The following is an 18218-nucleotide window of genomic DNA, read 5'->3' on the forward strand; positions in this document are numbered from 1 at the left end:
CTTCCTTTTTATAGAGGTATTGATCACCTGTAACATGCATATTTTGAAGGTTGCTCATTCCTGAAAATCATCTCCGGCCTTTTGAGTTTTAACCCCATCCACCCATCTCTTTTAACACCTTTGAAAAATGGCTAACCCATCGAACCTTAGCTTAGAATTGAGTCTCAGCAGTGATCCGGTTGCGCCGCTTCAAGGTAATGTATGGTGTCCTTCTTTCTTATCTTCTAACGGTCCTCTTACAGGTGAAGACTCCGTGATGCAGGACGCCACAACAGCTACAATAGTAGCTAGGAACCTCCTTACTCCAAAAGATAGTAGGCTGCTGTCAGGACGGTCCGATGAGTTGGCCGTTCAAGAGTCCCTCGCTCTTAGTGTTCAGTGTGCGGGCTCTGTGTCCAACATGGGCCAACGCCTGCTTGCTCGGTCCCGTCAGGTGGAATCGTTGATGGCAGAGGTGGAAGATCTTAAGCAGGAGATTAAACAGCTTAAGTACGAGAATAGAAGTTTGCATGTGCTTGCAAATAACTATTCGTCGGGCATGAAGAGGAAGCTTGATGAGATGCAAGAATCTCAAGGTCGCATTCAAAGTGACCGTCAAAGGCTTGCGTCTTTCTTCCAGAGGCACATTTTTCCGGCGTCATCAAGTGTTCCACCAAGTATTGGGGCCTCGAATGATCTATCTTCGGTGCTTCCCGCTCCTGGAGTTTGGCCGAGTAGTGGGGCTTTTCGTGAACGACCTTTGTGAAGGGTCCATCTCTCCTCTTTCTTTGTTAGATACTTTTTTTTTTTTTTTTTTTTTTTTTTTTTTTTTTTTTTTTTTTTTTCGCACTTGTAATTTCTCGAAAATCAATGAACATGCTTCGTTTTATTTAGTGTATTATGCTAAATACTGATAAAACATATATATCACTGTCCATCATCAATTTTTTATTCATTTGTTTGCTTTCGGTGGCACTGATCCACCATTCATTTATATATATATATATATATATATATTTCAGATGGTGCCAGAAGCACCACCATCGTTTTTTTCTTTCTTTTTATTATATATATATATATATATATATTTTCTTTTTTTCACATGATTCCAGAAACATCATCATTTGCTATTTTTTTTTTTTTATTATTCTTTTAAAAGATGCTTCCCAGCATCATAATTACTACATTTTTTTTTTTTTTTTTTTTTTTTTTTTTTTTTTTTTTTCTTTTGAAATATGCTTCCCGGCATAATCATTGCTACTTTTTTTTTTTTTTTTTTTTTTTTTTTTTTTTTTTTTTTTTTTTTCGTTATAAGGCCATCTGCAAGGCTGAGTTCGTGGGTGAAAACCCAGGCGAGTCCGAGAGAAGACGGAGGAGATCTTTGGGTGTGAGTTGACAAACTTTGATTTTGTCAATCACATTCAAAGGCAGCAGCAGATGCAAGTAGACGGACGAGATCTTTGGGTGTGAGTTAACAAACTTTGATTTTGTTGATCACATTCAAAGGCAGCAGCCATGGCGGAAGTGCAGAAACAACCAGAGCTTGAAGTAGTGCAAAACGTCGAGCTTCACGATCGGCTAGTCGTTTGACGGCGGTCAATGAAGCTCTTCGTTGACTTTGATCACGGTGGCCAGAGTGAAGCTGAAGGACTTGCAGGCGCTAGGTGATGAGCTGTTGTTGGCGAGAGGAGAAGGTGACTTGAGAAGCGAAAGGTGACGGGATCCATGCTGTGGACAATGAAGGACTTGAAGTAGATGTCGAAGATGCTGAGCATGTAAACGGCATAGAGAACTACGTCAAGCACTACCAGCCATTTCTCTTTCCTCTTCCTTCGTGATCTTGTTATCTTTTTTTTTTTTTTTCTTTGTTCTGTCATCTTTCTTTGCAGAGGCAGGAGTTAAAAATGCATCAAGCCCAAAAGGATCAGACAACTCATCATACAAGCCAGCTTAAACAGCAGATGTCATTGCACCAGTGCTTATTAATGTAATAAAAACAATCAAACTATCAAGCGACAGGGTTCGAAGAACCTCCTGCAAGGGCCGCGATTGGGGCCGCCGTGATTTGGGCCTCGGCCACCTGGAGCAGGCCAGAGAAAGTAGAGCGAGAACTGTGGTCTCCGAATGTCACCACTTTGCTACCCCCTGTTGTTGTCGGTCAGGACGAGAGTGCACAATGCGATTGCTGGGCTCATAGATGGCGGAAAGAAGGCAGAGAGGATCTTCGTTCGAATCTGATTCCAAGTCTGGCGAAGCTTTTTGTGTCATCCATTGCAGGCACAATACCTCTCCTTGACCTTCGTAGCTGATTTGATTCAGGGTTGAAGTTGGTTTTTTTTTTTTTTTTTTTTTTTTTTTTTTTTTATCTGCTACAGGCGCAGCTCCTCTCTTCGACCTTCGCCTCTGATTTGATTCTGAGCCCTTTGAAAGATCAAGGTTATTCATACGCTCGCCTTTTACCCTTGTCTGCTCAGCCAATTTTGAAGCGGCCATTAACCATTTGTTATCTTCTGCGACTTTTGACTGCCCTCGAAGCTCATCACCCAACTGCCAAAAGCTGCTCAAGCTCTCCATCTTGCAAACTCTACTCAGATCGACAGGTCCTTTTATCTTTTGCCCTGTGAAGCAGGAAACGCGACAGAGAGATCAGCACCAGAGAATGAATTGCCCTGCAGGTGGAGTTGCTGGAGGTTCGGCAGCTGCATATTAACGACGCCGTGGAGGACGACCTGGAAGAGGCTGCAGTAATTGTCCCAGGAGTCGATTCGCTGCTTCAGCGTCGGGGACAGGCGGGTGTAGAGGTGGCGGAACCACATCTCGCGGTAGAGGAGGCGGAATACGTGGTCGTTGTCGACGTAGTCGGCGACGGCATCGACGGATGGCCAGGGGGTGTCCTTGAAGAGGCGATCGGAGAGGGTCTGGAATGCTCTGATCTTCATATTAGCGGAAGAGGCTGCTCTGTCGTATTCCTCGATGAGATTAACGAGATCCTCATCGGACTTGGTGGACACGAGGGCGTCGAGATCTTCGATGGGTAGTTGACAGCGGAGACTAACCGCCGTCACGGATGGCCCACACAACTCAGTCAGCTTGGACGACAGCTCGGAAAAGGAAATAGAGCGGGGAACGGCGAGTACACGGGTTTCGCCGCCAAGGTAACGGAGCTTGCCGTCGGGGACCAGATTGAAGTCGGCGAAGTGAGGCTTTCCCTTGAGCTCGATGGATCTAATGTCCGGGAACCGCCTGATCACCATCCTAGGGCTGACAGCGTAGCAGTTCCCTATGAAAATCCGCCGCCTGCACCACCGTTCGATCTCGTACCACGACTTGCACACCGTCGAGATCGAGTTCCGGTCCTGGTCCGTCTGTATGAATGAGAACACGTGCTCCAGCACCTCCTCGGGAAACGAGTTCGCCATTTTCGGCATTTCCCGCAGCTCAATCTGGTCCAAGACACTAAACGACGTCACTCTTCCGACTTCTCTGGATTCGAAGCAGCTGGAGAAACAGCGAGAGACGAAGCAGGGGGAGTGAAAAGAGAGAGGGAAGTCTGGGCCTGGATTTGGGCTAGTGGAAGCGAGCTGGCTAAGATTGTTTTGCTCCATCCATGCGGCTTTTAAGTGGACACTTCAACATATATAATATAGAAATATATATATACTTTTTTTTTTTTTTTTTTTTTTTTTGTTGAGAAACTGTAATTTTTTATTTTATTTATTATTATTTTTTAAGTAGAGAATATATATATATATATATATATTTTTAATACATAGTAACATATGTATATTTTTTTTTCTTTTCTTTTGTAATAAAATTGACTTTATTTAATGAAATATTTATTTATTTATTTTGATGTGACTGTACTTGAAGTTTTGAAGTTTCAAGTTGCCTACGTACTCTTCCAAAGAAGAGATCAAGTCATAACGTAGTTCAAATGAGTGATGATTTTGATGATGATTTTGCCGTACACAGTTTATGCTCTTGCGGGCCAGGAGCGTCTTGGTGCCGTTTGCATTTTCAGCTCATGCAGGCAAGGAGCGTTTGCTGTCGCCTTTTATGCTCGTGCAGACAAGGAGCTTTGGTTGTCGCCTTTTAGGCTCGTGCGAACGAGGAGCTTTTTTTAAATTTGTCAAACAATCTTAGAGGGGCATTCCTTGCGATCTTCGTAACAAGGAGTCTTGACTGAGTGATTGAAGAAGTCTTTGGGGAAGAAATCGCGCATCGTGATGGCAACGGACGATCTTTGTGTCATAACTTCATCATCCTCAACACTTTCATGTAGCTTTGAAGGTTGACGGTAGCGGCTTTGCCCCCTTTCCGATTGGTGAACTTGTGGAGGAGACCTATGTTTCTTGTGCATTTTCTTTGGAGTGACATAAGTCCACCCTTCAACTTCACTTGACTTGACTGACATGGTTTTGGAGCATGCCCCCAGCGGTTGAGGTGAAGATTTTGAGTTCAAAGAGCCAGAAGTGACGGTGGTATAGTTTGACTTCACCACATCATTAAGATCTAGCTCGATGATCCCTTTCTGAGCCAACTTCATGATGAGATCTTTTAGCACAAAGCACTTTTCCGTCGGATGACTAATGAAGCGGTGGAATTTGCAGTACCTTGGACTATCAGTACGGTTCATCTCTTCTGGCCGTTTGCACTCAGGTAGGTCGATCACCTTTTTGTCAAGCAAGTCTTTCAACATGGCAACCACGTCAGAGTCGGGGAATGGATAAGTCTTCTCCTCAAGCTCCTTCAAAGTGCGTCTACGTATCTCTTGATCACGAAAAGCTTCGGTTTGAATTGCCTTGCTTCGTGTAGGGATTTTGACTGGAGTTGTGTTGACCGTCATTGCTTCCTTGGTGGGTTTCCACGTAGCCTTATCCACCTTTGGCCCCAAAACTTTGTCATTCTTGTAGTCGGCGATCTGTTCTTTCTTCCCATGACGGTTGATGCTTAACTCCATATCATGGGCGCGGGTGGCTAGCTCCTCAAATGTTCGTGGTTTGATGCCTTGAAGGATGTAGTGTAGTCCCCACTGCATGCCTTGAACGCACATCTCAATGGCAGAGGTTTCAGAAAGCCGATCTTTGCAATCCAGACTTAAAGAACGCCATCTATTTATGTAGTCGACGACAGGTTCATCTTTCCACTGTTTCGTGCTGGTCAGCTCTAACATGCTTACAGTACGACGAGTGCTGTAGAAGCGGTTGAGGAATTCCCTTTCTAGCTGGTCCCAACTGTTGATAGACTCAGGTTCGAGGTCAGTGTACCAGTCAAAAGCATTACTTTTCAGTGAACGCACGAACTGTTTGACGAGGTAGTCTCCCTCTGTCCCAGCATTGTTGCAAGTTTCAATGAAATGGGCGACATGTTGCTTCGGGTTGCCTTTTCCATCGAACTGCATGAATTTTGGGGGCTGATAACCCCTTGGCATCTTCAAAGCATCAATCTTCTTGGAGTAAGGCTTTGAGTACAGTACGGAGTCATGCGAGCTTCCTTCGTACTGTGTCTTGATAGTGCTTGCGATCATCTCCTGTAGTTGCTGGATAGAGAGAGATCCCATGGACGCCGTTGCTTGGTCTAGTTTCAGCTTCTCTTCGACTTTCTCCGCTGGTGGCTCCTCTTCTTCGTCGCCTTCTTTCTTTAATAGGCCAACAATTGGGTCGACTTTCACGTCGAGCTGCGCATCTAGTTGGTTGACGAGTGCGGCAATCTGCAAGTCCTTCTCTTCCACAGTCCGTGTGAGCTTTGCAATTGCTTCATTCATTTGAGCTAGCTGCTCCTCGATTGAAGTTGCTCCAGTGGTCATGACTTGCATGGTTGTGCTGCCGCTCGAATCAGCGTCGGAGAGTAGGGACTCTGCGTATTTCCTTGGGCTCTCCCCTTTTGATGCCCTTAGCGAGGCTAGGGTGATCACAGGCTCGTACCTCAGGTGCTCTTGTTCCTTTGACAGAGTTAATGCAGGGGCGGAAGCCGCGGCAAAAAGATCTCTTGCCTTACTTCGGGTTATGATGCCCGAAATATCACCACTTGCGGCGATGATGTTCTTGTTCTTTGCTTTGATTGCAGGAACAGCTTGATCCTTTCTTGATGCCATTTGCGTTTTTGATGATTTGAGGATAGAGATGAGAGGTAGAGATTGTCCCACTGGGCGTGCCAAATTTGTAAACACGAATAATTCCTGAAACAAGCGACAAGAATACGTGTACAAAATATATATTTTGTATTAATGATTTTGGGGTTACAATCTCTTTGTAATTTGGTCCTCTGATTCTATCTTCGAAGGGTGTACGTTTGTGGATGAATTGTTGATCCAAAGGGCCGTCGGGGCTTGATCTAAGGATGAACAGTTGATGAATGATGAACACTTTCTTCAAGGGGCCGTCGGGGCTTGATCTTGAGTTGGTGGAAGTTCTTCAAAGGCCGTTGGGCTTGATCTTGAAGGTTGGTGGATGAGCGGATCTTCAAGGGCTTTTGGGCTTGATCTTGAAGGTTGGTTGGATGTGTGGATTTGTTGAGGTTGTTGATCCAAAGTGGTCGTTGGGGCTTGATCTTAGGATGAACGGATGATGAACGATGAACACTTTCTTCAAGGGCCGTCGGGGCTTGATCTTGAGTCGGTGGAAGTTCTTCAAGGGCGTTGGGGCTTGATCTTGAAGGATGAACGGATGATGAATGAATCTTCAAGGGCCGTTGGGGCTTGATCTTGAAGGTTGGTTGGATGTGTGGATTTGTTGAGGTTGTTGATCCAAAGTGGTCGTTGGGGCTTGATCTTAGGATGAACGGATGATGAACGATGAACACTTTCTTCAAGGGCCGTCGGGGCTTGATCTTGAGTCGGTGGAAGTTCTTCAAGGGCGTTGGGGCTTGATCTTGAAGGATGAACGGATGATGAATGAATCTTCAAAGGCCGTTGGGGCTTGATCTTGAAGGTTGATGGATGATGAACGATGAACGGATGTGTGGATTTGTTGATCCAAAGGGGCCGTTGGGGCTTGATCTTAGGATGAACGGATCTTCAAGGGCTTCTGGGCTTAATCTTGAAGGATGAACGGATGTGTGGATGATGAACACTTTCCTCAAGGGCCGTCGGGGCTTGATCTTGAGTTGGTGGAAGTTCTTCAAGGGCCGTCGGGGCTTGATCTTGAAGGTGGATTTGACGAAGAACGAAGATTGCTTTCTTGATCCTTCGGGATTTGCTTGAGAGCTTTAGAGTTTCAAGGCTTCTTTCTTTCTTCCTTCCTTCTTTTCTTCTTTTCCTTTCTCCTTCTCCTTCCTTCTTCCTTCTTTCTCCCCCCCCAAAATGAATGTCTTGGCTTCCTATTTATAGAATTCCAAAACTTGATTTTTGGATTTAAATAATCAGATGAAATAAATCATTTCTGCCAGGTATTGACACGTGTCACACTTGATGACTTTTCCAATTTATTTCGATTTTTCGTTGAATCACACGCTACATGTAAAATTTATGTGACACGTGAACGTTGAAATTTTAATTATTGGTCAACATTTATTTCACCGAAATTTTGATGTCTACATTAATATTTCAAGTCATTAATGTGATAAAATAAGTGCGGGAGAAGCAAGGAAAGTAGAAGTTTTGCAAGAAGCAAAACGCTTTTGACATTCAAGTGTCGCGGTGCGGACCGACCATAGAACTCTATTTAAAATAAAAGTATTATTAACTCGATATGTCCAATATCTTGCTAATTTGATGGAAGTAAAATTTTCTCCCCTCTTATTCTTATCTTCTTTCCTCTCATCCTTTCACGTATTATTTTTTATCTTATTATTTTTATAAAAAAATTCAATATAAGATGTTAATGCGACTAAACCGTAATTGTTCAAATAAAAAAAGAGAGATTAGGAAAAAGAGAATCCCCCTCCAATTTGATGAAGGGTGGTGTCTCTCTCAAAAGAGAGTCTTGGCCTTATAATTCTGCATATATACCTGATTTGGGTTGCAATCTCAGAGGATTTGATGCCAGAAGGAGCGTGCATGCTTTTTATACCGTGTGACAGGAAAGCTAGCTCTCTCTGTCTCTGTTTTAAATAGGCGTACACAGAGAGCGTACGGTTCTAAAGCACCAACTGACAAAAGGAAAAATATGAAGCAAGTTTTGGCGTTTATAACCAAAAGATTACAAGGACTGCAACTTCTGTCTCCACCGCCACTTTTTGGTATCATAATCTTTATTTTCTTCACCGCTTTCAATGAAAGCTTGACCATTTGAAAAGGACACGAGACGAGAGTGTGAAATGAAGCAAGCTTCGGAAATGCAGGCTGTGCAGCATCTCAGCTGGTGCAAACGAGGCCTCTTTGTTATCTCACAACCAAACTTTAATACCGCCTTCTTTACACTATGGTAATTTCCCACTCGTCTTCTATTTATAAATAACTTGCATGCAAATATGCAATTAGAATCGTAGTATAGATGCTGGTGTTTGATGGCTTTGATTAGAGCCACAAATTTGTCCCATGTCGGTCATGAGGAGAGCCATCGAGGTTTATAAGAAATGGTTTCCACACACACACACATTGCTGAGTTTTTTTAGTAAAATCTCATACCCACTTCTCTCAAGTAGCTAAAGTGGGGGAACATCGGCAATACCAACTCGTTTGTGTGGAATCCGTTGGCAACCCGTTGGTGTGCTTACACACTCTCATGTGAGAAAAAAATAAAAAAAGTGTGACTTTATACTCGCTAAACAGTAGCGAATCCAAAATTCGAATCTTGTGTAGTCCTAATATAAAAGGTCTAAGTTTTTTAAATAAAAAATATCTCGAAGACCCGTACAAAACATTTGGAGGATTTTCAGAAGACCTTTACATATATATTTTATGAACTCTGGGTGGTCCTGGGACTGTCTAGGTCTCAGTGTGCATTCGCCTCTAACGGTATAAGTTTGAGATAATTAAGGGTAGATTGAGCATAGGACCAAAGAGCTTGTGGCCATTTCACATATTTCGTTTCAAGTTTTATATAATCTTGCTTAGAACTATGTTGAATTGTACATATTGTTAATATGAATGATTATGAGATTATTAATTCAACAAACAAAGAAAAACATATTAGAGAAAACAGTGACAAAATTGTAAAAATTTAGCTTAATTTGTCACAGAATTGGATCCACTCTGGAAGTTAGTGTCCGAAGCCTAAGGACAAACAAATTTGGGCCTTTGATTTATGTGGAAAAAAAATCAAAGTCGTCGGTTTGTGTGAGATGGACCAGTAGAATGAGTTAACGAGAACCGTCTGGTTCAATTTATGTGGTCTAGGGCTTCTTTTTTTTATTTTTTATTTTTTTTTAAATCCTAAGCTTCAAACACTAAGGTCTGAAGTGGGTCCAATTCTATTTGTCACAAAGAAACGTGCTTAAATTTTTTTTTATCGATGTCCCGCTTACTTAAATTTCTGCTCCCACCCTTAGAGATAATGACACAATCCGTACATTTATTTAAGAAAGACTCAATGTCGACCCAATTTTTTAAGGTACCAAAACATTCAACTGCTCTCAATCGTTTAGTTTAATTGTTAGATCAAATTTAGTGATTAAATACATGTTGACACTAAGTAGATGTAACTCAAGAAAAATCACAGTTGTATGCCGAACTCATGTTAAAGAGGGAGAAGTTTAAAGATGTCACCCCCTTTGTGATGGAGCTAGTTGGTTTTGGTTTGTCCCATCTTTTTGCTAAAGGGCTCGTTTGCACCAGCTGCATTTGCAAACAGCGATATGTGCAAACTGAGTTTAATATCTCGAGCCTGCGGTGCATGCTTCCGAGTTTCTAGTTTCTGAGGCATCGACCCAAAATAAATAAATAAATAAAAGAGTAAGGTCCCCGGCCTTTGGAGTTGATAAATGTTTCAATGTGATCAAAACACGAGATGATACATCACGTATCATTATACAAATAGTAGCATATGTGTACCATGAGTTTTACTTATGGATCCCACAAGTTGATGGAATAGGATTAGGAATGGGACCCACAAAGCAACTGTTTCCGTAATAAGTACGTGCAATGGCGTAATGGTCTTTTCGAGAAGGGAGATCTTCTGCTTCTGCGTTTGTTTCTGCATGGAAAATCCCAACGCTGATATATCCCTTTCCTTTTCCCCAATAATCTCAAAGAGCAGAAGAGTTGCAGACAGATTACGGACACCACTCGCTCAGTCGGTCATGCAATCGTTCAGTGACTGATCCGTTTGTCCTTCTTTTCCGCTTTCCTTCTTTCCTCATTTCAACTGGCTGAGAATCGTGTTCCATTTATCCCTGCACCTGCAACATGAAACCACACTTAGGCCACGCTGTTCGAACGTCATGGTCATGGAGCACTTAGTTTTAGAGGGAACACTGCAACAAGGTCTGCAAATTTGCTGTGTTAACAAATACAGCCATACAGGAAAACTTTTGGCCACGTTTGCAGTCTCAGCATTAATGTTATCTATTTATGTACTAATTAACAGCATAGATTTTATAGGTTATTACCACATAACATTAAACTATCAATTTTTCATCTAATTAACAGCATAGATTTTATTAGGTTATTACCACATAACTAATGACCAACGTGTCATAATGTTATCTATTTATGTTATCCATTTAATCAATTTATTAGTCGCAATTTGCGAAAAATTTTCCATACTCATATTTAAAATTAAACTATCAAATATTCCCATAATCATCTCGCAATGTAATGAATTCTCCATGCGTTAACGTGTGTATCCATTTCATTAATTAAAAAAAAATTTTATTTTCTCGTAATTAATGAAAAAATGTTTTGATCACATTATGTCAAGCACCAAAAAAAAAAAACTATGGTTAGAAAAAAAATTACAGTCAAATTAAGAATCTAATCCTTAAACAACCACATCAAAATTAAAAACTTTGATTGGATGAAAAATTGCGAATAAAAAATTAATTAAAAAAATATAAATGTATGCAATATTTAAAGAAAATATAAAACTAGATGGTTACTAGAGAGCATCCATAAAAGTTCACACTTAAGTGGGCTCACTTAATTAAAAAACGTGAGATCGGCCCATTTGATATGACGGACTCAGCCCATTTGTATTTTCTAAATTATTTTGGATTAGATTCGGGACATCCTTAACTTATTCAAAGCCACACGCAAGACCGTTTGTCAGTTTGCTCCTGGTAGGCAAAGGCAAAACCCAGAGAAACTCCCAGCGCAACCGCATTGCTGATTCCTCCTCCGCCTCCTCCTCATCTTCCTCCTCTCTCTGAAATGACCTCGTCGCGATCAGCGATGCAAAACGTGGATTACGCCTCCGCTCCTTATTACCAGTACCCTCCTTCGCATCAAAACCCTAACCCTATCCCTAACCCCGCCGATCACCACCACAACACCTACGCCTCCGCACCGCCTTTCACCTCTTCCGATTACTCCCCTTATTCCCAATCTTACCCCCCATATTCTCTGAATCCCGACCATGCGCCTCCCACCGCTCCGTCCTATAGCCCTTCTCCTCCTCCAATTTCCAATCCCAATTTGCAAACCTTCAATCCCACACCGCAGCCACCTTCTTCTTTCCCTCCGTTCGAGACTTATTCACCCTATCAACCGCCGCCACAGCAGCAACCTTATCAACCACCGTACGAATTTAACCAATCGGCTCCCAGTTACGCCACTTTGCCGCCCTCGATTCCCGCCAACCCTAACCCTAATTCCAACCCCTCCTCTCCGTATTCGTCCGTTTACCAGAGCCCGTTTTCTCAGCCGCCCCCTTCGGTCCCGCCTGTATATGAAAATCCATACGAGAATTCTCCGAAATTGGATCACGGCGGTGGCTCCGGCGGCTCCTATTTAGATGATAGGTATGGGGGATACAACCGAAGCCGATCCGATTTGGGTTCGGATCCATATGGGAAGCGGTGTGATGCAGGTCCCGATGCGGGGTATGGCGACGGTGTTTATGCTTACGGAGGTGATAAGGTGGAGCCGTATGGAGCTCGCGGCACCGCACCCAAGTCGTCAAGTTCGACTTTGTTCGATGATTACGGGAGGTCGATCAGTGTCCCATCTGGGAAAACCACACCGGTGAGCTCGAACAAGATCGTCCGGGCAGTACCCAAGGCCGATACGCAAGAGGACGCGAAGAGTGGGGTGCAGAAGTTTCGGGTCAAGCTGTTGGCTGAAAGTGGAGGGCAGAGCACTATGGATGTCCTTTGCCAGGTATGAACAAGGAGATACTGTGTTCTATAGAAGTAAAATTTTAATTAGAAGCATATAACTTGTTAGTTTCTATTGTGTTTACTGTGATTGGATTTTCACATTGTTAATTTTCACTTGTGATTGTGTTGTGGGAACGGATTAGTTCTGTCATGTCGTTCAATGCCACTGATTTCAACAACTTAACTTCGTAGCTTAGGTAGCTTAGGTTACACCTGTAATTGGGAGCCTTAGCAGAAGAAATCATGTTTTCACATAAATGTTACTCTAAAGAAATGGCAAATAGGGACTAGATGCTACTTAGAATTAGAGCACTATGGCCTCTTGGTCTATGTTGGAATGGATTACCAAGGTAAGAGTTATAAAAACACCACCTTGGACTCTCCTATTTTTGAAATGCATATTATCATGAAGCTATTTCTGGTATTCCTCCGGATGATCATCTTTATGTTGGTTTAAAGTATGGGTAGTGTTTAGAATGCCATCCATTGCTCTTGTTTAGTTCCTTCCCCCTGCTTTCTTTCAAATCTTTCCTATTGATTTGTTAAGATTTGCCGATTCTAAATTCTATATCAGATTGGTTTGGATGGTATCCGTATGCTTGATCCTGCTACCAGTCGGACATTGAGAATATATCCCCTCGACACCGTTACAAGATGTGATGTAAGTTCATTTTACTTTAGCATCAAGTTTGTTAAGGAACTTTTAATTTATGTATTGAGGTAAAAGTAATTTGTATGTTTATTTTTCTTCTCATGCAGAAAACCGACTCATCTACCTTCGCCTTTTGGTCAAAGAGCTCTGTGGATATTGAGCCAAGGCGTATTAGATTGCAGTCAAATAGTTACACTGCCAACACCCTTTTGGATACGGTGACTGCTGCAACTGTACAGGTTGGAAACTTGGGAATTTTGCCTTTCCCCTTGTCCTAAAAGAATAATGGTCCCCTATATTTATTGACAACATGTGATTAATTAGGGCCTAGGTGATGCTTTCCTTGTTTCTGCTCCTGTTATTTGACATGTTGTCATGTAGTAAGTATAAACATTGATACTTGTTTTGAGATGTATGTGATGCTTTGGTTCTATGTGAAAATTACTGAAGGTGGGCTGGATTAATCATTTCGTGTTTCAGTTATATATGTGTTCATTTTGAGTAGGGTGGTAAACTACAGAGATTGACTTATGTGTCTGAACTTTTAGACTCGGGCCTGTATTTCATATTGATCAAATAGGCATGAGTAGTGTACTTAAATGAGGGGTAGTGTTTTGTTGTGAAGTAACGCCAGCTGATTTCTCTGTGCAAAAGTGCATAAATATCAAATGTATTCCTTCAATGCATAATCTCTAATGAAGAACTCTCTATCATTCATTTTGTGAACTTACTGAAATTTGTTATCAATGTCTGTTTAGCCTTCTTATTTTGAAAATAGAACTATGAGCTTACTGTGTGTTTATGCTGATATTATGATTGGATGGTTGTGTCTTTATTAAATTATATGCTTTTATTGAAGATCTGAATGATGCATAATATGGTTCATGTTTATGTTTACAAGAATATGTTTAACCTTATCAGAGAGGTTTTGAATGTTGATTATTTGTAGTGATGTATTGTTCTTACCCCTTGTAACTCAGCTTAAGGAAATGGGTGGAAGAATCAGGCCAACGGAATCGGTAAGGCCAAGCGAACAGTCTACAGAGAGAAAGAAAGGATTAACCGATTGGATGAACATTATAAAACCGGGAAATGTGGAGAAGGATCATTGGGTAATATTAGCTTGCCTTCCTTCCACTTTTGTTCATTTCAATAGAATGAAATAAACGTGGTAGTGCTCTATGTGTCTCCATGTACACCTTTCAATACAGGATATGGTTGTTGCAGTTGTTTTGGTAAGTAATAAAATAATCTTGTTCTACTCTTTCTTATTTCGTTACTGCTGTTTTTTAGGTCCCCGATGAGGCAGTTAAAAAATGCACGGCCTGTGGGTCAGATTTTGGGGCTTTTAACCGTAGGGTATGCCTAGATTTAAAGCGGCATCTTCATTGTTTGTTGTTCATGTTCTCCTCATTTGAACTTATGGATTTCTCCCTCATTTCAGCATCACTGCCGGAACTGTGGAGACATTTTCTGTGACAAGTGTACCCATGGCAGAATCGCCTTAACTGCTGAGGAGAATGCCCCGCAGGTTCGAGTTTGTGACCGATGCATGGTATGTCTCTAAACTTCTTTGGGTATATCATTGTTAGCTGATCATATTATTCCAATTACATCAGTAGTAAGTCAGTAGAGGGGTGTGGACAGGACTGAAGATTCCATTTTATATTTTCAACATTTCAAATTTAGTATGGCGGAATCAAGATTTTATATGGTGTCATTATCCTTTGTAGGCTGAAGTGACTCAGAGGCTCAGTAATGCCAAGGAAGCATCTAGTAAACCTGCAGGACTTCATAGTCATGAGGATCTTGCCAAGAAGCTTCAGGTGATTTCAGTGTTGTGTTTGTCTTTTGCTTCTACCAAACAAATCTGCGCGTAATTGGCATATTATATTTCCCCCAAAAATAAAATTTATTATGAATATGTGCTGAATTTCTTCTAAAGTCTGGACCAGTAGTCATTTTTTGATACACGTCTGTTGTGCATGCTTGCACTTCCTTTTTTTGCTTCATAAATTCTTTTTTTTTTTTTTTTTTTTTAAACAGGAGGAGTTGGAAAGGAATCGCAAGGAATCTTCAGGTAGTTTCTTTGCTTGTGAACATTAGATGTTGGAAATATGAGTAAACCCTCCATTGAAAAGAATTTGTTTTGGGTAACCTTGTACACGTTCAATGTTTGAGTTCAATAAGTGGGGTTAGTTTTGTAGCATTCAAATATTAGCAGAGGAGCTAGAGTTGTATAAATGTTAATAATTTGCAATTTTGCATGTTCATTCCTCAGGTTCAAAGTCTGATGGATCTGGGAGGAGAATGAGAGAAGTTGCCTGTCCTACATGCACAGTCCACTTGCAGGTAATATATTATATAGAAGTTCAACTGATTTTGAAGTGAGGTTCAATTCTCACACTTACGTAGTGTTTGTGGAGTAGTGGTGATGACATTACTGGAATTGTTGCAGGTTCAAGTTCCCAGCTCGGGGTCGGAGACCATTGAATGTGGGGTTTGCCAGAATCCATTTCTTGTGAGTGCTCATTGATTCGAAAACAGATTCTCACGACAGCACTCAACTGATATCAATGAAGTTTCCTGGTTCAATTAGTTTTGTTGGATTGCTTATGTTTCCTAATAATTTGGAAGAGCTTTTGCATGTCGGTGTTTTTTCTGCGTTGTTGTTTGACCGGATGTCTCACCTTTTGTATGTAAATTGATGTTTATATAATTACTTCTGTATATCAAATTCTTGATGCTCGACTTCTGTATATGTTATGGTTCATCAGTGTTGACCTTGTTTGATGAGAGATTGTGCCGTGTTTGCGATCTTTTGGTTCGATGTGCGGCCTAGCTGTAAATTCATCCGTGTGGTAATTTGATTTGATGTGGGTGATTACGTTGAAAGTCAATTTCTATTTGAACAAAACCTTCTTAACAAAAACCTTCTCCCCTGTTGCTGTAATCCTGTGGACTCTGGATGTTTATGTTTGTATTTGAGATTTGTGGTGTTTATAATTGTTAAACGCTTAAAAATGGTGAGGCTAACAAAAGTTCGATGGATCAAAGTGTTTGTCCTTGATGGACTTGGGCTTTGCAAACAAATGATATTATATACAAGATTTTAGTGGTTCGCCTTCTAAAATTGGACTACGTTCACTGAGTTTTTTGTATACCGCCCTGAGAACAAGGTTACAACTAGGTTCGGCTATAATAATACAAATTCTCTCTCAATTCTATTAAGGAGTACCCGTCCTTCTTAAATGGGCCTTCCTTTGAACCTTCAGGGTTACAATCCATTAATTGGACACGGCTTTTCTGGCCTTCCAGTTTCCATACTCTCATCTTCTTCTATTTTGTACGATCACGGTTAAATCACATTAACATTTTATATTGATTTTTTTATAGAGATAATAAGACAAAAAATAATAGTGATATAAAATATTGACGTGACTTAACCGTAATCGTACAAATAAGAGGGGATGAGAATGTATAGGAACTGGTAGAGCAGAGAAGCCAGGTCCTCGTTACTTCCCTTGCATTTAATGATTCGAATTCATAGATTAGACATGGCAGCTATCTAATCTATTCTTTAGCTGACACGTGGCAATAGGCCTTCCTTTGAACCTCTAAGGTTACAATGCATTACTTCCTTGCATTTAATGGTTCGAATTCATAGATTAGACGTGGTAGCTATCTCTTTATTCTTTAGCTAACACGTGGCACTGAGGGGACACTAGAGCATGTCCACTGGTGTCCTATTTTTTAGATGACGCAGCCAAGAGCCTTGCCCGGCCATGGAGTTGGTTGGGCTCGTTCCTGAGGTATCGTTTGGTATACAGACGGGACGGAACGAAATGGGACGGGACGGGACGGGACGGGACAGGATGGGGCGGAACGGAGCGGGAGCAAAGATGCCCTCGGATGGAAATAATGAGGAAGAAGAAGGAGACGGAGAGGTTATAATTTTATGTTCCATAGATGTGGAACGAGTCGTTCCAGGAGGGTGAGGTGGAACGAAAATTCACCCAAAATTCGTCTCGTGGAACAGCTCGTTCCATTCATTTTAGGCGCACCAAACATGGGACGGAACGCCTTGTCCCACTCTGTTCCGTCCCGTCCCATGTACCAAACGGTACCTGAGTGCCCTACTAGTCAGCCTTTATATTCCTTTGTAGGTCTTCGTTCCTTTGTCTAGCCTTCACGTGGCTTAAACTTGACGTCTAACTAGGCCTGTCCCTTTTGTTCCTGGGACCTTATGCCTTAAAGTTGTCATTGGCCATTGCCTAATGACCAATTTGCCCTCTGATGCTCGGAAAGCACTTTATGAGGAACCGCTTGGCTTGATAGCTAATAAGATGCCAGCAGGCCATGGGCTTCTGTAAAACGCATGGCCTCATCTCTCATGCTCATTGGAATTGTGTCCTTTTGAGCTCGTCGAGATCGGAAAGGACCATGCATTAACAATATATTATACTAATTTTTGACGTGTTAATTAATTTGTCATACCGTTTATTTCTTAGTTACAAAAAAAAGTTGGGTTAATTTAATAATTAGTAGAGACCATTACTCATAGACGATAAACAGAGAATGATGAAGAAATGTCGAGAAATCCACTTTAAAGGAAAATTTGGTGGTCACATTTGTGAAATCCGAAATGTGACAGACGAAAATTAAGTTGCAATCCAAATAATAATACCTTGAAAAATAATGTAGTTAGTTCTAAGTGTGCAATGCTAGCTACATGGTGAGTCGAATTAATCATATATACTCTTTATGATAAACTTTTTTCGAACAATAAAAAATAAAGATGTATAATTTGATGGTGATGTCTGATGATGACCATACAGATTAGACCATAATTTTGCAGAGGGTGATTTTCTACTATGCTTGGGACACATTACAATTTTTGATTATTAGATTCTTGATTGAAATTTAATGACTAAAATTTAACGAATAAAAACTTTGGTGTATGATATATTGGAGTATACTAGAATTTTGATAGGCTAGTGATCGAACAAGAGGCTTGAAAAGTTATGGGTTAAGCATCATCCTAATGAGCAAAGGATTTATAACTAGTGATTAAGAAAATTTATCATCTACTCAAAGATCTGGTGTGTTTGAATTCTCCTCTCTTGATATCGTTTGCATAAAAAATAAAAAAAATCATAGTTTAATGGATACGGTTTTGTGATTGGTAGGTAAAATGTAAGATTTATGGATTTAGTTGGTACGATATAATGTCAAATTGATGGGTTTAGTTGGCACTATCCAACTGCTTTGTATATATTAATCGAATTCAAGATTTTGATCATAATATATGGTGAACTTACTAGGCTGTATAGCCAGAGTGATGAGCATATATAAAGTGAAGATGCAGGAAGATAAATTATTATACTGAAAT

General features: G+C 41.1%; 2 protein-coding genes across 2 annotated transcripts; one reads left to right on the forward strand and one right to left on the reverse strand.

Annotated features, from left to right (window-relative positions):
* Positions 1–2412: 2412 nt before the first annotated feature.
* Positions 2413–3452, reverse strand: LOC125479311. Its single transcript, XM_048588497.1, has one exon. The coding sequence runs from the start codon at positions 3405–3407 to the stop codon at positions 2586–2588; it is 822 nt and encodes a 273-aa protein (XP_048444454.1). The 5' UTR covers positions 3408–3452; the 3' UTR covers positions 2413–2585.
* Positions 3453–11108: 7656 nt separating this feature from the next.
* On the forward strand, positions 11109–15624 carry LOC125479251 (protein FREE1-like). Its single transcript, XM_048588401.1, has 10 exons — positions 11109–12175; positions 12749–12835; positions 12934–13065; positions 13807–13938; positions 14120–14185; positions 14271–14381; positions 14560–14652; positions 14873–14906; positions 15108–15178; positions 15285–15624. Exons 1-10 carry the CDS (start codon positions 11228–11230, stop codon positions 15360–15362), a joined length of 1752 nt encoding a protein of 583 aa, XP_048444358.1. The 5' UTR covers positions 11109–11227; the 3' UTR covers positions 15363–15624.
* Positions 15625–18218: the final 2594 nt, after the last annotated feature.

This window comes from the organism of the source record quoted next, unplaced genomic scaffold (genome assembly GCF_019419815.1).
Source record: "Pyrus x bretschneideri cultivar Hongxiangsu unplaced genomic scaffold, Pyrus_bretschneideri_v1 Contig28, whole genome shotgun sequence".
NCBI classification, from domain to species: Eukaryota; Viridiplantae; Streptophyta; class Magnoliopsida; order Rosales; family Rosaceae; genus Pyrus; species Pyrus x bretschneideri.

Excerpts from the sequence above, each read along its gene's own strand:
- LOC125479311 (XM_048588497.1), bottom strand. The coding sequence starts at position 3,407 with ATGCCGAAAATGGCGAACTCGTTTCCCGAGGAGGTGCTGGAGCACGTG.
- LOC125479251 (XM_048588401.1), top strand. The coding sequence starts at position 11,228 with ATGACCTCGTCGCGATCAGCGATGCAAAACGTGGATTACGCCTCCGCT. Across the intron at positions 13,066-13,806 it reads TGACTGCTGCAACTGTACAG|CTTAAGGAAATGGGTGGAAG; the intron begins GTTGGAAACTTG and ends CTTGTAACTCAG. Across the intron at positions 14,907-15,107 it reads GAATCGCAAGGAATCTTCAG|GTTCAAAGTCTGATGGATCT; the intron begins GTAGTTTCTTTG and ends TTCATTCCTCAG.